General features: G+C 46.0%; 1 protein-coding gene across 4 annotated transcripts in view; it reads left to right on the forward strand.

Annotated features, from left to right (window-relative positions):
- The window catches only part of NKTR (natural killer cell triggering receptor), a 464,854-nt gene that overhangs the window by 294,629 nt on the left and 147,194 nt on the right, over positions 1–23,031 (forward strand). For all 4 annotated transcript variants that reach the window (XM_069211010.1, XM_069211011.1, XM_069211012.1 and 1 more), the window contains 2 exons: positions 816–3,665; positions 15,685–15,780. In XM_069211010.1, the coding sequence (XP_069067111.1) occupies positions 816–3,665; positions 15,685–15,780 (2,946 nt within the window). The remainder of the gene's footprint in view (positions 1–815; positions 3,666–15,684; positions 15,781–23,031) is intronic.

Genomic DNA, 23,031 nt, shown 5'->3' on the forward strand with positions numbered 1-23,031 from the left:
AAGTTGTATCTTCTATATCAGTATACTTTTTATTTTATGCTTGCTGTACAATTTATGGCAAGTAAAAGTCCGCAGTTGGCATATCTGTACCAACGTTGCAAATAAAGGGCACATGAACATGGTACTGGTAAAAGTCTTTGTTAGCCTTACAGCATTGATTGGTTATAACTGAAATGTGTGGGCTGGATGGTTGGAAGCTAGGGTAGGGAAGGCTGGAGGTAACAACTCTTAATTATAGCTGTTTCTATGGAATAATGTTATTGTCAAACATTTAGTAGGGATGACAATATACGTCACACAAGTGAGCTCTGCTTTCCCCAAACCATTGTCCCTCCGATCAATTTAGCACATTGTAAGTTGCAAGTAATGTACCACCTGTACTATTTTTCACTCATTTTCCATAACACAAGACAATTATCAGAATGTTTGTTTTTTATTTCTTAACAGTCTTGTTTTATCTAAACCAAACTATCAAGTGGGACAAATTGAATTTATGGAACAGTGTCTAATTTGAAACTTGTTTTCAAAATCAAATTTAGTATTATTTATGAAGATATTTAGGCTTTATTCTGAATAGTGGCCTCTGGGTAAAATAACAGAAAGGTTTTTTAATATTATAAAACAAAAAGGTCAACACTTAAAAAACATTTTCTCATTTACTTCTAATAAGTAACGTAATACTCTGTGAAAGGGTATGGAAACCAAAATGTTGGGTTTAATGTAGTCCTCTATGTTTGTATTGGTTGTACTACAATAAAAGAGTAATGCATAGTCAAAACCTTTTCTCTTGTAATGCATTGTTACTTTCTTGGTAGGTTAAATGATGGCAAAAGAAGGGAACATAGAAGTTTGTCCCAAAGGTCAAGGTCTTGGTCACATGATGGATATTATTCAGATTTAAGTAAAGAGAAACGTAAAAAGGATAAAAGGTCAAAACATAAAAAGAAGTCAAAAAAACAGAAACAATCCAGAAAGATTAAACAGCCAAAGCCAGAAAAAAAAGCAGGCCTAGAATTGGGAGTATCTCGTTCTTCTCTCAAACGAACGAAAAGTTCCCATGCTCAAGAAAGAAGATCATCATCTTCACCATCTTCATCCTCTGTGTCTTCAAGGCCTTCATCTAAAAGAGAGTGGTCTAAATCTGACAAGGAGCAGTCTTATTCTTCATCATCAAGAAAATCAAAGTCATACTCTAAGTCCAGGTCAAGGTCATACTCTAGAGAACATTCAAGGTCAAGAACTGCATCTGAATCTTCAACCAGAACGCGAAGTAGGTCAAGCTCCAGATCAAGGTCGCGGTCTAGATCCAGTACAAGATCTAGAACAAGATCAAAGTCGAGCTCTAGGTCCAGACATCGCAGGTCAGTGTCTAAATCACCCAAAAATAATTCATCTAGAGGAGTTGAAAGTAAATCTAAAAAAAATGACCTCCCCAAACCAGTTGTAGAACATAATGAGAAAAAAGTAACCACTGAATCAGAAAGTGTTCCTTTAATGCCTTTGAGTGATAGCCCTCCACCTTCAAGATGGAAACCTGGCCTAAAGCCCTGGAAGCCATCATATGAAAGAATTCAAGAAATAAAGGCAAAGGCTTCTAGTGCAGTTACAGTTCAGAGTGGTGGAGTATCCCAAGTAAAGCAGACTTATGCCCGGTCATACAATAAGCGCCAGACACGTACAGACAGCGACCAAAGTGAAGAGAGCTCAGGCTATCGACAAAAGTCAAAGAGCAGATCTTCTAGAAGTAGATCATACACCAGATCTTACTCTAGGTCAAGAAGTCGTACTAGCTCGAGATCAGGATCTCGGTACACAGCCACATCTCAATCCCAGAACAGATATCACAGTGCTAATTCATCTTGTTCTAGGTCATCAACATCTGATTCAGACAACGAAAATGTCAGACGTAATCATAAGATGAAAACTATTAAACAAAAGAAAAACCTTACTGTAAAGACAATAGAAAGTAGCTCTGAAAGTATACTTAACAGCCAGTCAACTGTAGATTATAATGAAACAGATCAGAGCACAGCTATGGAATTCATTGATTCTATAGAAGGGAAATCTAGTCAAAAGAAAATGCACAAAACAGTTCATGAAAACGCAACAAATAATCCCCATTTCAGCACAAATAAAAACTCAAAATGTGATCAAACATGTGCATCCAATCTCATTTCAAACACAGTTGATCAGGAATCAGCATTAGGTAGTGACGCGAACACCAAGTTTTCTGAAAAACCTAACCAAGAAGAAAAAATACCTTCTGACAAACACCCTGATGATGAAAACACAAGTAGACCTGCAGAGGCAAATAGTAAGGTTGAATCTACACCAGTTACAGAAAAAGTAGAAAGCAAGCACCTTCCTGATGATCCCATCCCATCTTCTGGCAAGGAAGAAGGCGAAGCTAGCTCTGACTCTGAAATGGAAGTCTGTGATGATAAACGTGATTTGAATTCAAAACCGCCATCTCCTGAAAATCAGAAACCTGTCATTTCTGATAAAAATTCAAATGGTAAGCCCGTCTCATCTGACGTTGAGAAGTTCCACTCTGCTTCTGAAAATCGCAGAGAAAAGTCCAAGAAACATAAGCACAGGTCTACGAAGAAAAACTTAAAAAAGGCGCGTTTAAAGAAAACAAAAGAAAAGGCAAGGTTGAAAAAAGAGAAGAAGGAAAAACATCAGAGACGGAAGCCAGCTTTAATATGGCAGCCTCCATTAGAGTTTGGTGAGGAGGAAGAGGAGGAAGTTGTCATTGAAAAGCCAATATCCAAATTTGTGAAAAAAGATAAACGCCAACCATCTGAAAACAAAACCACTCAAAATTTCAAGACCAGTAGAAAAACTGAATGTACTCAACTGACAGGTCTCAGCCTTCCATGTAAAGAGGCTAGTGACCCAACCAGCTCTTCAAATATTTCAAACTCAGCAACACATCATGATTCAGGAGACACGCTTGCTTTTGTCTCTGGCAAGAAGAGAGAAGTTGGTACTGAAGGTGATTCTCAGTCAGATGATGATATGGATATCTGTACTCCTGATCATAGCTCACCAGAAAATAATGCAGAAGTGTCCTCCCCAGCAGTCACAGCTGCCGGTCCATCCATAATTAACAGTGGCCAGCCTTTACCAGGAGAGTATGCTGAGAAAGGCTTTCTCAGTCTCACAAAAAGTGAGAATGAAAAAGAAAATCTTAAAGTTAATGACAAAACTGGAAAATTAAATAATTCATTACCACTTTTGATAGGTGAGAACAATCGGAATCAAAACGAACATATTACAAATTCTAATAACTTGGTGGTGGACAATAAATGGAAACCTGTACAGGGTCCTACCAGCATGAAGGCAGCTCCAGTCCCAGTTAATATGGCCATTGTCAATACTAACACAGAACAAGAAAGTAAACCTCAGGGTGTTAGAATAGAGATAAAAAGCAAAAATAGAGTGCGACCTGGATCCCTGTTTGATGAAGTTCGAAAGACTGCCCGCCTAAATCGGCGACCTCGGAACCAGGAGAGTTCAAGTGATGAAAGTTCGTTAAATTCAGGTACTAAAAGCCTATCCAAGAGTCCGAGTAGGTCTCGCAGCAGAAGTAATTCCTGCACAAATTCACACTCCTACAGCCGCTCTAGAAGTCGATCAAGGAGTTCGAGTTACACTTCCAGGTAAGCGATATTGACATTTCTTTAATTTAACGTGCATATCTCTGTATGTTTTGTTTTTTCAGGACTAAACATTTTCCCATGACGTTAAGATATTGTATATGCAGACACTCATTGTAAAGGGCAAGGACTATGTCTAGAGCAAAAGCAAAACTGAAATGGTTGAATTATTTTGTAAGTTGAGTGATCTATAGCTATAGGGAAGAGGAATCCTATATGAAGTTGAACTGCTCCCACAACCTCAAATTAGATTAAAGAAATTATTTCCAAATTAATAATCTTGAAAAGTGCATTGAATTTTGATTGTCAAAAAAGAAAGGCTGCATTTAATGCCTTTGGACAGTGCTTTAGCTTTTAATATTCCAGACTCAAATTAGCTGTAGTGCTCTTTTACCCAAGGATGAAATATCACCCCTTGTTCCTGTAATGTTACATTACAAATTAAAAACTTAACACCCAGGAGTCTACTTTCTCTTGACTGTTGTCAACTTTCTGCAGCTGAAAACGTATTCATAATGTGACCATAATAGCCACACAAGCACACAAAAGCCACACAAGCAGAACATCTAGTTCCAGATAAATTGTTGTAAGAACCATAAGTGGAGAATGTGTAATTGGTCGAAATAAACTGAAATAAGCAGGTTGTGTTGCATAGCCTGGTTCCCTCACTCGTAAAATGCTCCAAATTACACACATTATGGCCCTCATTTGGACCATGGCGGTCTTTTAGCCAGGCAGGCAAGGGCCTATAAAGAGGGAGAGGGCCTTTAACAACCAGTATAGCCAGAGTTAGAAGAGCTATAATGCCATTAGAACACTTCATCCACTTAGGGTAGAATGCTCTAAATTAAGAAGCATTGGCAAAGCCAATAGGCCTAACTAATACAAGAGGTTTTGGCTTTGACCATGTCTTTTAGCCACGTTGTATAGCAGCACAGACAGCGCTGGCCGTCTTATAGCGCCTTTTTGTTCTAACCTTTAGCATGCAGCACAGATACGCTGCTGTACAACAGAGCTAAAAGACACTGACAATACCAGTAGCTCTCACATATGGGAGACCTATTGGCCTTGCCAGTGCTTGTCGAACCACGTACTTTGATTATGTAGCTTCTCTCATGCTGAACTACTGCACCCCCCCTGTAAAGTCGTGTGAACTAAATATATGCAGTTGTGATACTCTCCTAATGCTTTCCTTGTGCATCAGCTCTCTTGTAAATGATAATTATAGAAACTTAGTTTAGGACTCTGGTAAACACTGATGGCATTTTACTATGTTCCTGGCCCCTTGATAAAATGAAAGACAGTATATGTATGTTTTTGTCTTCCCTGTTTGTGGTGGTCTGGTGTGTTTTCTGCTCAGGTTGGAATGCTTCTTTTCTCCAAGAGACTAAGTGCGAGGGAGGGGAGCGAAGAGAGTTACAAGGGAACAACTCCACGGCTTCTGAAAGGGGAGGGCTGAGAGAGAAGAGGATCAGCCTATTGGGCATTTGCCTCATGCCATTTGATTTTTCTCAACTTTTGTTGCTTTGTACTGTAATCTCTACTTAAAAAAAAACAAAAAAACATTCCAAGTAGTAGGAAGTATAAATGATCCTTCTGGTTGCAACCTTAGCATTGAAAGGTGAGAATAGTTTTTAGCCCATATTGCCAAGCATGTACGTAGTGATGCAAAATTCCCAAATAAAGCATAGCGGTATCGTAAAGGACGGGAGAGCATGTACTAGCATTTCCTGTAGGGGGACTGTATCATTATAAATTTTCGTAGACTAAAAGTGGCTGAGGAAATTTTCTCAAGCAAGGCAAGGTAAGGTTTGTCTTATACACTGCCCCTATAAAGATTCCTCCCTTGGGGTACTTCCTCTAGGGTGAGGGTGCCAGGCAGTCGCCTTATAGATCACCACTTGGGCAGTCTCCTTCGAGGGAGTCGCTACGTTATTGACTGACTTGAATATTTAATGCATCAATATGTGAGGCCAGTACTGACAGTTGGGATAAGGAGTTTGCCACTGTACCACGCTTCCAACTTCCTCTTAAACCAGTCATACCTCTCCAAAGTGCTCCAGGTTTGCCCATTACTTCCTCAGTGGGCTGTAGTTGCCCTGCCCCTCAAATGATCTTTAACGTCGTGGGAAAACTAGGCCCCCAGTTCCTGGCTTGCACGCAATGCGCCCTGGTCTGATTAGGCATGCAACATCTTCATGTACCCCTGATAAGGATGAGGGCCTCCTACTTAAATTTCTTAGTTGTAACATTGTGGGTGTTAACTCCAAATTAAGCAGTGTTGATTGGGTCACCTTCATTAAGGGGTTTGATATTGTTTTTCTCCAGGAGACATGGTCACATGGGGATAGCCCCCTTGATGGGTATGTCTCTTATAATCTTTTTGCTTCTCCATCCGATGCTGGGCAATCAAAGGAGGACACGGTTTAAACTGGGTCTTGTGTATAGAATCAACCCATTAGTCCTGGGTAATGCATTTATGCAAGATTTCCAGATAAGGTGGGCCTATAGGTCTGTCATTCACATGACAGGCTGTTTTCTTGAATTGATGCCCTGGTAATCAAACATGTGGGTTCACCTGGCCCATTTAGTCTGATTCTAGCAGGTGATTTTAGCACAAAGATAGATTTCCCATTGCCTCCTCAGCTTGACCAGAATGAAGCTGATTGCACATATGGTAATGCCATGGTACCCAGAGGTCGCCTTTTATATTCTTTTTTGCTGTCTTATAATTTGGTTAGTGCTATTTCAGCTCATACCTCAGCTATTATTCCTACATTCATAGGGCGAGGTGGTGGCTCGGGTAGTTTTTATATAAAAGAGTGTTTGTCACTTGGTGGCTGATAAGAGGGTGATCATCCCCCTTTACACAGTGACCATAATCCCCCTAGCCCTTTCTATTGGTATTGGTAATAAGACTTCTAGTAAAAATAGTAATAATTTGCCTCTGGTTATTTAGTATGAAGGCCTGCACTTAGTCTGGCATTCGACTAACATGTCCAGAGTGATGACGCACTTGATTAATGAGCGCACCTGGCTCAATATGTGTGGTCGTCGGCATCCTTGGATCATTCTTACTAACTTTAAAACCCTTACTGGTTACATAAGAAGTATGCTGTGTAAACCTCTCCAATCCACCATTGGGAGGTAGAAGTCTTGGCTTGATAGAGCAAATAAAGCTGCCAGGGACAAGCTGCATCTTGCATTGAAATCTAATCCTAGGGACCAGGGGCTTACGTTTTGCAGGACTGAATACAAACATGCTCAAAAAAATTGGAAAGGCTGAGCTGCGAGACGAAAGGTGGAACAACCTGGTGTTATCCTGTGAAGTTAGGGACACCCAAGCTCTCTGGAAGTCCATCAGGGTTACCCTTGCTGTGGGGTGGTCCCCCTGATATGGTAGCTACCCACATCAATCCTGAGTCATGGGTTAACCACTTTAGCAATATTTGTCTAATGTCAGTTGTGATGTAGAAGGGTTACTTGATTTACCTTTGCTGTTGGGTATTACATTCACAGAGGGTGAGATTTTTAATGTTATTCAGAAGCCTGACCAATAAGGCCTCTGGCCCTGATGGGGTCCCTTTGGATCTCTTCAAGGAAAACCTAGAGTGTTGGGATCCTTTGCTTGCAAACGTCTGCGGCTAAATGTAGTATTTCTGAATCTTGGTGGGAATCAGTTATTGTTCGTGTTTAAGAAGGGTAGATGGAATGACCACGCATGCTACCGTCGTATTTTCCTCCTTGATTCAGTTACAAAAAGTATTGGGCGGGCTATCTTGGGCTGCTTGCTTGATTGGATTTCTAGTAACAATATCATTTTCCGAGTTCAGTAAGGGTTTGAAAAGGCTTAGGAACTATTTAGCAATGTTTAAGTCTTCATCTGCTAACAGCTAAGTGCAAGATCACCAAAGGTTCCTCAATATACCTGCCATTTATGGATCTGACCAGCACATTTGACTGCATAAATCGGTCAAAGCTGTGGGGAAATTTGACCTCTTGAAGTGGAGGCTGACCTCGTCGCTTTTTTCGCCGACTCTATTGGGATCCGAAATCTGCTATTAGATTAGGAAGCAATAATGATTGCACGTTTACTTTTCCTGTTAAGCATGGGGTACGCCAGGGGTGTGTTTTCGCTACAATTGTATTTTTACTCCATATTAACAAGCTTGAGCGGGTCTTAGGAAATGTGGGGGCTGACATGCCAGTTGTGAGTAACAGGCCAGTGCTGGCTCTTCTTTGAGGACGACGCCGTGCTATTGGCCAGGACCTCTAATGCCTTAAAAAAGTTGATTATCTCAACTTTATGGAGGAGCTGGACTTGTAGGCCAATCTGTCTTAAGACACATGATTTGTGGGCCCGAAAATACCAAAATGCACCCCATTTGCTTAAGTGGTGAAACCGTTCTTAGAATGAGCCAGTTCTCGTATCTGGGGGTTGTGTTTGGGGATTTTAATCCCCTCGGGCTCCGTGAGCAATTTGTTTTATTTAATAGAACATTCTGCCCTGAGTGGCAGAATGTTCTAATAGCCTTAGAACCTCTCCTTCGGCTCGGGCATTTAACGCGGGAGTGGGCCTTTAATAGCCGGTAGAGCCCGCTAAGGCGGGTTCTAAGGCTATATTAGAAGTAGAAGGACACAACAGAAAGTACAGAGTTTAGTTTGTTTTCCACAATGACCATAAATTTCCAGAATCGTGCACCAAGATGTAGATTGGGTGCTTAATGGCGAACCGTAATTGCTTGCCTACAAGAACAAAGTCCTCAGTAGTTAAAATGGTTTTAAGAGAATTAACCTATCCTGTAAAAATCCAGGTCATGTGCAGACTAAATGGACAATGGATTCCTTGTTATTTTTACAGAGTCGAGTGGCTAATGGGCATCTTACTAAACCCTTTTGGATCAAAATCTAAGGTCAGCAAGCCTACAAGCCAATAAAGTTTGCAAATGTTTGTTTTTAAAGGTTCTTGAAAAACGTGCTCTGAGTCGTTTGTCACCTGAATTTTGAATAGTTGTTAATGATCTTCTAAGCATGGGCACGCTTCCCAATTTGCTGTTTGTCTTCTATCGATGATAGACACTACAAAGTTTTCTTTTAATAGCAATGTTTGAATATAGTGGAAGTAACAGGGGTGACTCGTAAGTCCGTGATCTGAGGATTCTGCCTGGATGATTCAAAAAAGCTTGTGCAGGTATATTAATGTTTGGGTTGGGGATCTGCACAAACTGGCGTTCTAATGAGTTTTCCTTTGCTGCTGTTAGCTTAAAACAGATTTTTGCAAGGGCCCCTTGTCTTTCTATAATTTGTTTTATTAGGACACACTCTGTATTTGTGCAGGGGAACAGTGTCTCTCTAGGTGGAATACCAGTCTGTATATGTTTCTAATCAGTTGATCCCTGAGCCTGGGCACGCTTTTACATGATTTCAGACCCATAAGCAATTGCTGGAAGCAGCTTTGCATAAATAACTTTTGCATTTGGACCCAAAGTGAGGCCCCAGTGTTCTCTGTAGAGGTTTGGGTAAGAGTGCATCAAGGAAGGCGCTTTTGATTTTATAAATTGATTGTGGGGGCGGAATGACCCCAAGTGTCAATTAGAATGAGTTAGATTGTGATTGCTTGAATGAAAATTCAAATAAGGATGTTAGTGTTAGTTTGGTGCATTCGTAGTACGATAGGAAATCAGTCACCCTTTGTCTGATGAATATTCAACGATACAGAAAGTATTGAATAATAGATGGGGAGGGGGGGGGGGTTTGACCGAGGCGTCAAGATGGCGGTCGCTCTTTAGAAGTGCTCCAGACTCCTCTGTCATCCGTCTTCGTTTAAGCCCTACAAACCCCTGCCCCTCCTACTGTTTTTTGTTATACCTCAGGTACCTGGGGTAATTGAGGACCTTCCACGAAGCAGACGCCATCTGCTCGACGCTTTGAAATGCTGTCCCTCGCTGTTGGGGACAGCTGAGGCTGGGCCATCTGAAGCGATGAGAGGGACGAAGTGGTGTGCTGAGGTGGCTGGACGAGGTGACTTGCCGCCCCCAGCTGCCCTGGGGGCCTAGGCGCGGCCCGGTGCGGGGCGCGCACACACAGAGGCATCGCCTGGCCGTCTGGAGGGGGATCTAGGGGCTTGGTCGGGGCCTGAGGCGGTTGGTCCTGCGAGGGCGGTGGCCCCTGAGGCGGTGGCTGATGGGTGCACTGCTGCCAGGGAGATGAGATAGGGGCAGCGGCCCCTGAGTGCAGACCCCGTCCGGTGGCTGTGTGCCTTAATGAAGAGAACGGAGTGGGCCCGGCTGCCCGTCTTGGGCTCTGAGGCACCTTGCGGCCCCGGGCTGCTCTAAGGGGCATGGGTAGCCTGGTGCAGGGCAGCACACAAGCTGAGGTGTTGCTGCCTGGGAACCATGGCAGTGAGAGGAGGTGGCCTCTGGCCTGCCTGTCTGGAAGTGGATCTAGGGGCCTGGTCGGGCCCTGAGGCAGTTGATCCTGTGAGAGCTATTCCCCCCCTCCCCCCACCACCACCACCGAGGTGGTGGCTGACGGGTGCACCACTGCTGCAGAGATCTGAAAGGGGCAGCAGCCCTAGAGTGCAGAAGAGGCCCCTGTCCAGCGGCTTTGTGCCGCAATGTGAGAGTGGGGTTGGAGCCAGATGCCTAGCTGAGGCTCAGGACCGCATGGAAGAGCACGGCTGCACTGGGATACTGGACCCGAGGAGCCTGCGGCCTCCGACAGTAGAGGTGGGGAGGATGTGACTGTAGACTGAGGAGTGGACTGCGGGGTTTGTTCCCTCCCTAAGTTAGAGACTATGGAGCCCCTCCCCTCACGTCCTGAGTGACCCAGCTGGAGCTATGGGAAGGTCCACTAGTGACGACAAAGGTCCATCTTTGGGAGTTGTGGCACCCAAGGGGACACTGGAGGGTCCAGACCCAGGGTGACCTGCGAAGCAAATCAACGAAGAAGAGGCAGCAGCACAATCACGGAGGGGTGAAAGGCACAGCGGTGCGGACCCACGGGGAACCAGTGGACACAGAAGAGGGCCCCGGTGAGCTGGGCGGTGGCTCCAAGTTTGAGGAAGGGGAACTATGACTGCAGGCCGCGGAGTGGAGTGACTCTGAGGGGCCACTCCTAGGCTGGAGCTGGTCCCAGGGGTGATGGACGTTGGAGCAAGCACCCCCACCCCTCTGGAAAACACTTTAAACAATTATAACAGGCAGAAGAACCAACTGAGGACCATAATGGACAAGGATAAACCAGCCTGCTCAGCATCAGCGCAGATGCGCATAGACCAGTTTGCCACAGATCCGGGTTCGATCTCGGCTGGGGAGTGGGGGACGGGGAGGGGAACCTCGGCCCCAGGAGATGTGACCACCATCCTCCAGGCCATACACTCCTACCAAGCGGCAGTAGAGACAAAAATCTGGGAAGTTAGAGTGGACGTGGCTCTGGTGCATCAGGATCTGCGCAATGCTACAGCAAGAATCACGGAGGCAGAATCCAGACTGTCCAAAGTGGAAGACAAAATTAATACCCTAAAAAAAGCAGGTTGCCCAGCTTCTTGTGCGAACATCTGAGTTACACCGCAGGGCAGAGGACGCCGAAAATCGATCACGGCGCAACAACAGTAGCATAATTGGTGTCCCTGAAAACGCTGAGTTTTTCTCACTTGCCTCCTATCTAAAGGACTGGTTTAAATCTTGGGTGCTATTGAACTGCCTCACACCTTGGTTTTTCAAAGAACGGGCTCATAGAGTGTTGCCGACCAGGCCTCCTCCGGGATTTCTGCCCGAGACCAGTAATTCTTTGATTTTTCAACTATAAAGACAGAGATGCAGTGTTACAGGCGGCCTGCGACCAGGGTGAGCTGCGCTGCAATGGAGCAAAGGTTCTTTTGTTCCCGGATTACACCTGAGAGGTTCAACACAACCCTGCTCTTACGCAGGGGTAAAGCAGAAACTGAGGGCAATGGAAATACCATACTGCCTTCTCTTCCTGGCTCACCTCAGAGTAATAGACGCCAACAAAATCATTTTTTTTGAGTCTCCTACGGCAGCCTGGTCATGGCTAACTGAGGAGATTCCGTTGACAACATCTGGAGGCGGCCTTCAGCGGGGGCCGCCTGCACTGGGTTTGGAGCACCTATCTTCATGACTGCAGAGCCAGCGACACTGTACCAGGTCTGGGAGGTGCAGAGGACGGCGGGGTCCCGACCTGGTTCTCCTGTATGGTGGCCGTCGGGGGTTCTGCTGATCCAGCCCCCCACAGAGCAAAGAACACAAACAAGACTCAAGGAGCAGTAATGGAACCATCAGGGGATGGGTTGCTTCCTGGTCTGGGGGACACCTCCAGTGACTCTGACCTGTCTCAGGGTCCAAAGCTCTAAATGGGAGAAACAGGAAAGGGGGAAACAAGATCAGCACTTTAAATTCTTGTTATGTTACTATTTACTGAAATTGATCAATACATCCGGCTTTATGGAGGGGTCACCATGACTGGTTAGCTAAGATGCTTGGGGGGGGGGGTATGGGATGGGGTGGGGTGTGAGTTGGAGGGCTCAAGGGTATGCCTGCCAGTGAGCAGCTCATGTTGTTGCTGTTAGTTGTTACTTGCTTTTCTCTTACTACAAACACACAGCGTTCTAGACACACACCTTGGTTATTAAGATGCCCTGACAGACATGGAGGCGATAGCCCCACTTCCTCACCTCGTGCAGCAGGTGGTGTGACCCCCGACCACAACGTTCTATTAACTTATGTACACATAAATGGTAGGACCAATACAGGTTCTCTCTTGGAACGTCAACTGACTTTTGGATAAGATCAAGCGCACAGCCGTCTTCACATATGCCCACCGCCACCAACCTGATTTGCTTCTGCTTCGGTAGACCCACGTACTAGGAGATCATTGTCCTTTTCTAGCGCGTAGAGGCTTTGACAGATTATATCACGCTGTTTGTTCAGGGGTCAATGGGGGTGACGGTGATGCTGCGCAGATCCTTTCCCATGATGATCACAAAAGAACAACGGGATCCCCAGGGGCGGTTCCTGCTCCTGTCGGGGAGGCCTCGAGGGGCTCACACAATGTCATGTGCGTATGCGTTCTGCCAGCGTCCCTGTTTCTGTTGCTGGCTACAGACTGCAGTCGACTTAAACACATTGAGATCCTTTCTAGGGGCATCGCCGATTATACTCTGCTGCGACTCGTACTAGGGTCTGTTTCTTCGGATGACCGCCCGATGTGTCGGCAGAACGCATGGTACTTGCAACACAAACCCTTTACCCAACAATTGCAGATAGTTATTCAGGAATACTTTTCCCTAAACACGAACTCGGTTCCCTGGCGGGCACCCTGTGGGGAGCGTGTAAGGCAGTGGTTAGTGGGGTTGCGAAGCGTCTGGTCCACGCCCAGGAACAAGCCCAGAGGCTTCACACTTCTAGTTTGGAAGAAAGAGCTCTCCATCTGGAGGCCAAACAATCCACACAGCCCACTGAGGAGCTGAATCAGCAACTCATGCTCATACGGGAGGAGATACAAGACCACTCTCTGGAAGCAGCAAGACTCTTATGGCGTGCTTCCACCTGTGTATATGGGTGGGGAGACAACAATGGGAAATTGCTTTATTGGTTGGTATCACATCATCACTCATCTAGAATTATCCCCGACGTTAGCAACACGGGGGTGGTCTCCAAGCGACAAGAGGTAGCAAACGCTTTCGCCTTTTATTACAGTGCCTTATACAAAGCTTCCTCGATGATTATTCCAGAACATGCCAGACAATTTTTGATCGATGTCCTCCTCCCAGAGCTGTCACAAACTGACATAGACATCCTTGATGAACCTAAAATGGGGGAGGAAATAAATGAGGCAATTATGGCACTGGGGGCGGGGAAAACTCCTGGGCCCGATGGGTTTCTGCTGGAATTCTACAAAATGTTTAGAGAGGGATTAACACCGCAACTTTGGGCCCTCTGTCACCAGGTGGCCGAAGTTGGTTCCTTCCCAGACGGAATGGACATGGCAAATATAGTGGTGATCCCCAAGATACAGCCGCCGACCAGGTCTTGCGCAGACTACCTACCAATTTCACTTATTGATAATGAAATAAAAATCGATACCAAAATTCTCGCGACCCGCCTCAAGAGGGTCCTGCCTCTTCTGATTCACCCCGACCAATTCAGCTTTATAACCAACCAGAGTAAACAGCATTGTATAGCTCGTCTCCATGTAGCATTTGCTCAACGTCACCTCATTCCATCTGATTTCGCACTCCTGTTTATTGATTTTGAAAAAGCCTTTGACACAGTGGATTAGGACTACTTGCGTTTAGTGCTAATCCGGGCAGGCTTGAGGCCAAGATTTCTCCGGATGGTCCAAGCTCTGTACAGCAATCCAGTAGTCTGTGTTTGGATGAATAACACGCTATCTTTCGCCTTTTCCATTTGTCAAGGGACACGCCTGGGCTGTCCTTTTCTCCACTGCTTTATGCTCTAGCAGTTGAACCCTTAGCTCACCTGATTAGGATGGACCCCAATTTACCACGGGTGGGAATGGCATCACAGTTGTGAGGATGGCGTGGCGTTATACGCCGACGACATTTCATTATACATGGCAAACCCCAGTGACACTGGCCAGCGGAGCCTTCATTTGTTGCGCTGCTTCGAGGAAGCATCAGGCTTGCGAATGAACCCGGCTAAGTCGGTGCTGGTGCCACTGGCCACCTCACGTGACTGCTATGATTGGCAAGATCCGGTTCCTAGCTGTTGATTGAGCTTTAAATATTTGGGTGTCTGGTTGACTCTCCTCCCTGAGCTGATGCAGGCCCTAAACATGACCCTGCTGGCATCACGGGCGAAGGCAGACTTGGCAAGGTGGCAATCCCTGCCAGTAATTGCTTTGGGTCATGTGGCCCTATATAAAATTATGATTTTGCCATGGTTCTTGTATGTTCTTCATAACTTTCCACTTCCAATCCCTTGCTTGTGGTTCCGGGCTCTGGACCAAGCAGCAGCCCCCTTTCTCCAACGTGGCACTGGACGCCGCATTGCGGTACAGTGCTGTCAGAGAGGTACATACGAAGGTGGGATGGGCATGGCCACCAACATCTGTATTACATGGCAACACAACTGCTGGTCAGTCACGATTGGTTTAACGGAGGCTTGACAGACCCGGCTTATCAGCTTGAACTGACAGCCTTGAGCTTTCCTCAGATACTAACTCTTCTTTACGGATCATACTCCCTTGTGACCTAGAATCAGTGACCAGGGAGGTGTTTCTCGCCTGGTGGGCAGCTTTACGGCATATGCGTTGGGAGAATGTAGTAACCCAGCAAACACCCCTATGGCATGGTACCTGTCTGAAGAAATGAGCGGCTTTGCATGGGTTTGGGAGGTGGGATCTGCTGGGCCTATCTCTGCTGGGGGATGTGTGGAAGGGGAACTATGAAACTCTTTCAGGACTTACAGGCTACCCATCAGCTTTCCCTGTCACAGTTTTATAGATACCTCTAGCTCACATATGCCCTTCACATACATTTAACACACGATGGCATGATACCAGAATATAGCCCGCTAGAGGCCAAGGTGCTGATGGGAGCTATGGAGAAGGGGGTGTTTCCCAGCTCTGTAGAAGGCTAATTAATAATACTCCCAGTGACTTGGACCATCTTCGGGCCCAAGGGCACAAGAGACTTGAGAATGGCGGGCAAGGACAGATTCTATCTTGTTGGGTTACTTCTCAAGGTGTACGACTATTCGCATGTAACAAATCTCCGTCTTTGTCGATCCATGTCTCTTACCCTGTGGTGTATTTCTCTTTATCTTCAAAAATCAATACAATTGTTTTATTAAAGAAAATAACAGATTTTAAGACTAATAATACTATCATACTTTTTCTGGTTTCCAAGAATTTGACTCAAAAGATTTACACATTACATAGTTTGTCTGGTTTTTGTTTAATATGGCCTGTTCAGTTAAATAGGGATATATTGTTCTGCCACTGATTTATGCTTAAATTTAAAACTGAATTTCAATTGTAGGTCACGAAGTTATACTAGAAGTCACAGCAGAAGACGGTACAGTAGACATCGAACAAGGGGTCGTAGTTACTCCTCAGACCGTTATAGAAGTCGTAGGTGAGCTCATCTGATATATCTATTGATCACATTATCGCCTTAAGTTCAAATAAAGAATATTCACTCATAAGTCACATTTTTCATTTTCAGTACTCACTGCTAAACATTTTTCTTACCTTTTTTATTTTCTGCTGCATGAAATTGATTACAAATATAAAAGGTTATTTTAAAACATTATTTATTAATTCTCTCATGATGTCTAAACTGTTTGCAGAGTCACCTGATAAGTTTCAGCTCCACACCAATCAATACCTAAATAATAATTCTCCATTACTGCGTCTGTTATTTATGGGCATACACTATTTGTCTTTTCATTGAATCCCCCCCCAAAAAAAAAAAAAAATATATATATATATATATATATATATATATATATATATATATATATATATATATATATATATGTTCGCCTGCCATCTAGTGTTGGGCTCGGAGTGTTACAAGTTATTTTTCTTCGAAGAAGTCTTTTCGAGTCACGAGACCGAGGGACTCCTCCCTTTCAGCTCCATTGCGCATGGGCGTCGACTCCATCTTAGATTGTTTTTTTTCTGCCATCGGGTTCGGACGTGTTCCTCTTCGCTCCGTGTTTCGGTTCGGAAAAGTTAGTTAACAATCGGAAAATGTGACGGTATTGTTTGTGCTCGGTATCGGGTTAGTGATAGCACATCGACACCGAAGAAAAGAAGAGCTCCGGCAGCCCTTCATGGCTTCCACTCCTCGGCGGGGCCTGGTCGGCCCGACCGTGTGCGTCTTCAAGGCTCATGGAACGGACCCCATTCCGCTTCTGCCCCAAATGCCACGCTAAGTATCCTTATACAAACCAACATTTGGTCTGTAATTTGTGTTTGTCCCCCGAACACAAAGAGGATACGTGCGAGGCCTGTCGGGCATTTCGGTCGAAGAAGACGCTGCGGGACCAGAGAGCTGGAAGACTTCAAATGGCGTCGACAACGACTGGTCACACCGACGTCGAAGAAGAGGAGACATTCTCCATTCCAGATTCGGACTCGGGCGAGCCCGAGAGTGAGCAGCCGACGAGGCAACAAACCATGAGTAAACCAGCCCGAAAAAAACTCACTCGAAAATCATGAAGGCCCAGGGGACGCCACCACCGAGAGGCCATGGCTTTACCCGAAAGCACGGTGACCAAGCATTGGCACCGAAAAAGGCCTCACAGCATCCGAAAACATCCGACTCCGGTAGAGATACCGGCACCGAATATACTCGGCACTGAGATACCGGCTCCGACCAGATCCGGCACCGAGAAATCGGCACAACGAAATCCAAGAAGGTTTCTTCGGAGACAAAAAAAACTGCTGAAAAGTTTTCGGGGCCGAAACACCCAGCCTCGGAGCCGAAACAAAGCTCCTATACGGACGAACAGGGCCTTTCCTCACAACTACAAGGCCACAGGTTTGAACAAGAACTGGGATGGGAGAGCCAGACCATACCCAGAGGGGTTTCCATATACAGAAAGACACAGGGAAAATAAGTACACTTCCCTCAATTAAGATGAAGCGGAAGCTCGCATTCCATGAGGCGGAAATGCAGCCAAAAGCAAAAGTGGCTAAAGAAAAAACACCACCACAGTTTTCTCCACAGCCATCACCACCGCCCTCACCGCATATGTCCCCAATAGCAACACCCCCAGTGGTGCATTCACCAACGGACACAGGGATGAGCCAAGATGACCCAGATGCATGGGATGTGTACGATGCACCAGTCTCTGATAATAGTCCGGATTGCTACCCGGCAAGGCATCACCACCAGAAGACAGTACTGCTTACATGCAGGTGGTTTCCAGGGCAGCTACTTTTCATAACGTAGCATTGCATTCAGAACCTATAGAAGATGACTTCTTATTCAATACCCTGTCATCAACACACAACCAATATCAGAGTTTGCCAATGTTACCAGGCATGTTAAAACACACCAAACAGGTGTTTCAAGACCCAGTCAAGAGCAGAGCCATCACACCTAGGGTGGAAAAGAAATATAAACCTCCCCCTACGGACCCTGTGTACATTACGCAACAGCTGACTCCTGATTCAGTAGTAGTGGGAGCAGCCCGGAAAAGGGCAAACTCACAATCTTCTGGGGACGCACCGCCACCCGACAAAGAAAGTCGGAAATTCGATGCTGCAGGCAAAAGGGTGGCAGCACAGGCAGCCAATCAATGGTGAATTGCCAATTCGCAGGCTCTATTGGCAAGTTACGACAGGGCACATTGGGACGAGATGCAACATTTCATTGAACACCTTCCAAAAGAGTTCCAAAAGCGTGCCCAACAGATTGTAGAGGAGGGTCAAGCCATCTCCAACAATCAAATAAGGTCGGCTGTGGACTCAGCAGACACGGCGGCCAGAACAGTAAACACAGCGGTCACCATTCGGAGACACGTGGCTACGTACCTCCGGATTTAAGCCAGAGAGTCAGCAGGCTGTGCTGAATACGCATTTCAACGGACAACAATTGTTTGGGCCGGAGGTGGATACAGCAATAGACAAACTAAAGAAAGACACTGACACGGCCAAAGCCATGGGCGCGCTCTACTCCCCACAGAGCAGATGCACTTTTAGGAAGCCACACTTTAGAGGGGGGTTTCGGGCCCAAAGCACAGAGCCTTCGACCTCACAGGCCAGACCCACATACCCGGGCCAATACCAAAGAGGAGGCTTTCGGGGACAATATAGGGGTGGACAGTTCCCTAAAACAAGAGGGAAACTCCAAAGCCCAAAAACCCCACAAACTAAACAGTGACTCCAACTTCACAAACCCCCAACACACAACCCCAGTGGGGGGGAGACTCACACATTATTACCAGAATTGGAAACACATAACTACGGACTTGTGGGTCCTAGCCATTATCCAACATGGTTATTGCATAGAATTCCTACAAATACCACCAAATGTGCCTTCAAGAGTACACAACATGTCCAAACAGCACTTAGATCTGTTACAACTAGAAGTCCAAGCGTTGTTACAAAAAGAAGCAATAGAACTAGTGCCCAACCATCAAAAAGGAACAAGTGTTTACTCCCTGTATTTCCTAATTCCAAAAAAGGACAAAACACTGAGACCCGTATTAGACCTCAGAACACTAAGGCCCTCATTCTGACCCTGGCGGTCCTATACCGCCAGGGCCAGAGGCAACGGAAGCACCGCCAACAGGCTGGGGGTGCCTCATTGCCCATTCTACCGCCGCGGTCAGAAAAGGGGATCCGGCGTTTTCCCGCCGGATTTCCCCTGGGCCAGAGAATCCTCCATGGCGGCGCTGCTTGCAGCGCCGCCATGGGGATTCCGACCCCCTTCCTGCCATCCTGTTCCTGGTGGTAAAACCCGCCAGGAACAGGATGGCGGGAACGGGTGTCGTGTGGCCCCTGGGGGCCCCTGCACTGCCCATGCCACTGGCATGGGCAGTGCAGGGGCCCCCTAACAGGGCCCCACAAAGATTTTCACTGTCTGCTATGCAGACAGTGAAAATCGCGACGGGTGCTACTGCACCCGTCGCACCCCTGCAACTCCGCCGGCTCCATTCGGAGCCGGCTTCCTCGTTGCAGGGGCTTTCCCGCTGGGCGATCTTCTGGCGATCGCCCGCCGGCCCAGCGGGAAAGTCAAAATGATAGACCGCGGAGCGGTCTTTTGGTGGTTTCCGCCCGGCGGGCAGCGCCCGCCAGGCTCAGAATGAGCCCCTAAATCTTTACATCAAATCAGATCACTTTCACATCGTGACACTTCAAGGCGTGATTCTATTGCTCAAACAGGACTACATGTCAACATTAGATCTCAAGGATGCTTACTTCCACATATCCATACATCCTTCCCACAGGAAATACTTAAGGTTTGTAATCCAAGGCGTGCATTACCAATTCAAAGTGTTACCGTTCGGGATAACAACAGCACCAAGAGTATTCACAAAATGCCTTGCGGTAGTAGCTGCTCATATCAGGAGGCAGCACATGCACGTATTCCCTTACCTAGATGATTGGTTAATAAAAACCAACACTCAGCAACAGTGTCTTCAACACATAAAATACGTCATAGAAAGCCTTCACAAGCTAGGGTTCTCTATAAACTACCAAAAATCACATCTACAACCGTGTCAAACACAACTATACTTAGGAACAACAATCAACACACAAAAGGGGATTGCCACTCCAAGTCCACAAAGGGTACAAGCCTTCCAAAATGTAATTTTAAACATGTACCCAAACCAACACTATCAAGTGAGGTTTGTAATGAAACTCCTAGGCATGATGTCTTCATGCATAGCCATTGTCCCAAACGCGAGACTACACATGCGGCCCTTACAACAGTGCCTAGCAACACATTGGACACAAGCACAGGGTCAACTTCAAGATTTAGTGTTGATAGACTGCCAGACACACTTCTCGCTTCAATGGTGGAATCCTATAAATTTTAACCAAGGGCGGCCATTCCAAGACCCAGTGCCACAATACAACAGATGCTTCCATGATGGGGTGGGGAGCACACCTCAACCAGCACAGTATACAGGGACAATGGGACATTCACCAAAAACAACTGCACATAAATCAGTTAGAACTGTTAGCAGTGTTTCTAGCATTAAAAGCATTTCAACCACTGGTAGGCCACAAACACATTCTTGTCAAAACCGGCAACATGACAACAATGTATTATCTCAACAAACAAGGAGGGACACACTCGTCACAACTGTGCCTCTTAGCACAAAAAAATTGGCATTGGACAATTCACAATCACATTCGCCTGATAGCACAATTCATACCAGGCATTCAGAACCAGTTAGCCGACAATCTCAGTCGAGATCACCAGCAAACTCACGAATGGGAAATTCATCCCCAGATCCTACAGGATCACTTCCTCTGCGGGGGAACACCAAACATAGACCTATTTGCAACAAAAGAAATCACAAAATGCCAAAACTTCGCGTCCAGGTACCCACACCCTCAATCCAAGGGCAATGCACTATGGATCAGTTGGTCAGGGATATTTGCTTACGCTTTTCCCCCTCTCCCACTCATTCCTTATCTGGTCAACAAACTATGTTAAAACAAACTCAAACTAATACTCATAGCACGAACCTGGGCTTGCCAACCGTGGTACACAACACCGTTGGACTTATCAGTAGTACCTCACATCAAATTACCAAACATACCAGATCTGTTAACACAACACAAACAACAGATCAGACACCCGAATCCAGCATCGCTCAGTCTAGCAATCTGGCTCCTGAAGTCTTAGAATTTGGACATTTAAACCTTACACAAGAGTGTATGGAGGTCATTAAACAAGCTAGAAAACCTACGACGAGACATTGTTACGCAAACAAATGGAAAAGATTTGTTTACTACTGCCACAATAATCTGATTCAACCACTACATGCATCCACAAAGGATATTGTAAGCTACTTATTACACTTACAGAAGTCTAATCTAGCATTCTCTTCCATTAAAATACATCTCACTGCAAATATCTGCCTATCTGCAGATTACACATACATCATCGCTTTTTAGAATCCCAGTCATAAAAGCATTTATGGAGGGACTAAAAGATATCATATCCCCAAGGACACCACCAGTACCTTCGTGGAACCTTAATATTGTATTAACACGACTCATGGGACCATCATTCGAACCCATGCACTCTTGTGAGATGCAATACTTAGCTATTAGGAATGCTACTTTCCAAGTTATCACATCACTTAGAAGAGTAAGTGAGATGCAAGCATTTACTAATCAGGAACCCTTTATACAAATACATAAACATAAAGTGGTTCACCGTACAAATCCCAAATTCCTACCAAAGGTCATATCACCATTCCACCTAAACCAAACTGTGGAACTCCCAGTCTTCTTTCCGCAACCAGACTCAGTAGCCGAAAGAGCCTTACATACATTAGACATAAAGAGAGCACTAATGTGTTACATTGACAGAACAAAACAATTTTGTAAAACAAAATTGTAAGGAAATGCCTCCTTGGCATGGTTACCCCCTGACTTTTTGCCTTTGCTGATGCTATGTTTTGAATTGAAAGTGTGCTGAGGCCTGCTAACCAGGCCCCAGCACCAGTGTTCTTTCCCTAACCTGTACTTTTGTTCACCCAATTGGCACACCCTGGCATCCAGGTAAGTCCCTTGTAACTGGTACCCCTGGTACCAAGGGCCCTGATGCCAGGGAAGGTCTCTGAGGGCTGCAGCATATCTTATGCCACCCTGGGGACCCCTCACTCAGCACAGACACACTGCTTGCCAGCTTGTGTGTGCTGGTGAGGACAAAACGTGTAAGTCAACATGGCACTCCCCTCAGGGTGCCATTCCAACCTCACACTGCCTATGCAGTATAGATAAGTCACCCCTCTAGCAGGCCTTACAGCCCTAAGGCAGGGTGCACTATACCATGGGTGAGGGCACCAGTGCATGAGCACTGTGCCCCTACAGTGTCTAAGCCAAACCTTAGACATTGTAAGTGCAGGGTAGCCATAAGAGTATATGGTCTTGGGTGTCTGTCAAACACGAACTCCACAGCACCATAATGGCTACACTGAAAACTGGGAAGTTTGGTATCAAACTTCTCTGCACAATAAAAGCACACTGATGCCAGTGTACATTTTATTGTGAAATACACCCCAGAGGGCACCTTAGAGGTGCCCCCTGAAACCTTAACCAACTACCTGTGTAGGCTGACTGGTTATAGCAGCCTGCCACACTCGAGACATGTTGCTGGCCACATGGGGAGAGTGCCTTTGTCACTCTGTGGCTAGTAACAAAGCCTGCACTGGGTGGAGATGCTATCACCTCCCCCAGGCAGAAGCTGTAACACCTGGCGGTGAGCCTCAAAGGCTCACCCCCTTTGTTCCAACACCACAGGGCATTCCAGCTAGTGGAGTTGCCTGCCCCCTCCGGCCACGGCCCCACTTTTGGCGGCAAGGCCAGAGGAGATAATGAGAAAAACAAGGAGGAGTCACTGGCCAGTCAGGACAGCCCCTAAGGCAACCTGAGCTGAAGTGACTCTGACTTTTAGGAATCCTCCATCTTGCAGATGGAGGATCCCCCCCAATAGGGATTGGAATGTGACCCCCTCCCCTTGGGAGGAGGCACAAAGAGGGTGTAGCCACCCTCAGGGCTAGTAGCCATTGGTAAACACACCCCTAAATTCTGTATTTAGGGGCTCCCCTGAACCTAGGAAATCAGATTCCTGCAACTAAAGAAGAAGAGGACTACTGAGCTGAAAAACCCTGCAGAGAAGACAGAG

The sequence above is a fragment of the Pleurodeles waltl genome, chromosome 10 (genome assembly GCF_031143425.1).
Source record: "Pleurodeles waltl isolate 20211129_DDA chromosome 10, aPleWal1.hap1.20221129, whole genome shotgun sequence".
Lineage (NCBI taxonomy): Eukaryota > Metazoa > Chordata > Amphibia > Caudata > Salamandridae > Pleurodeles > Pleurodeles waltl.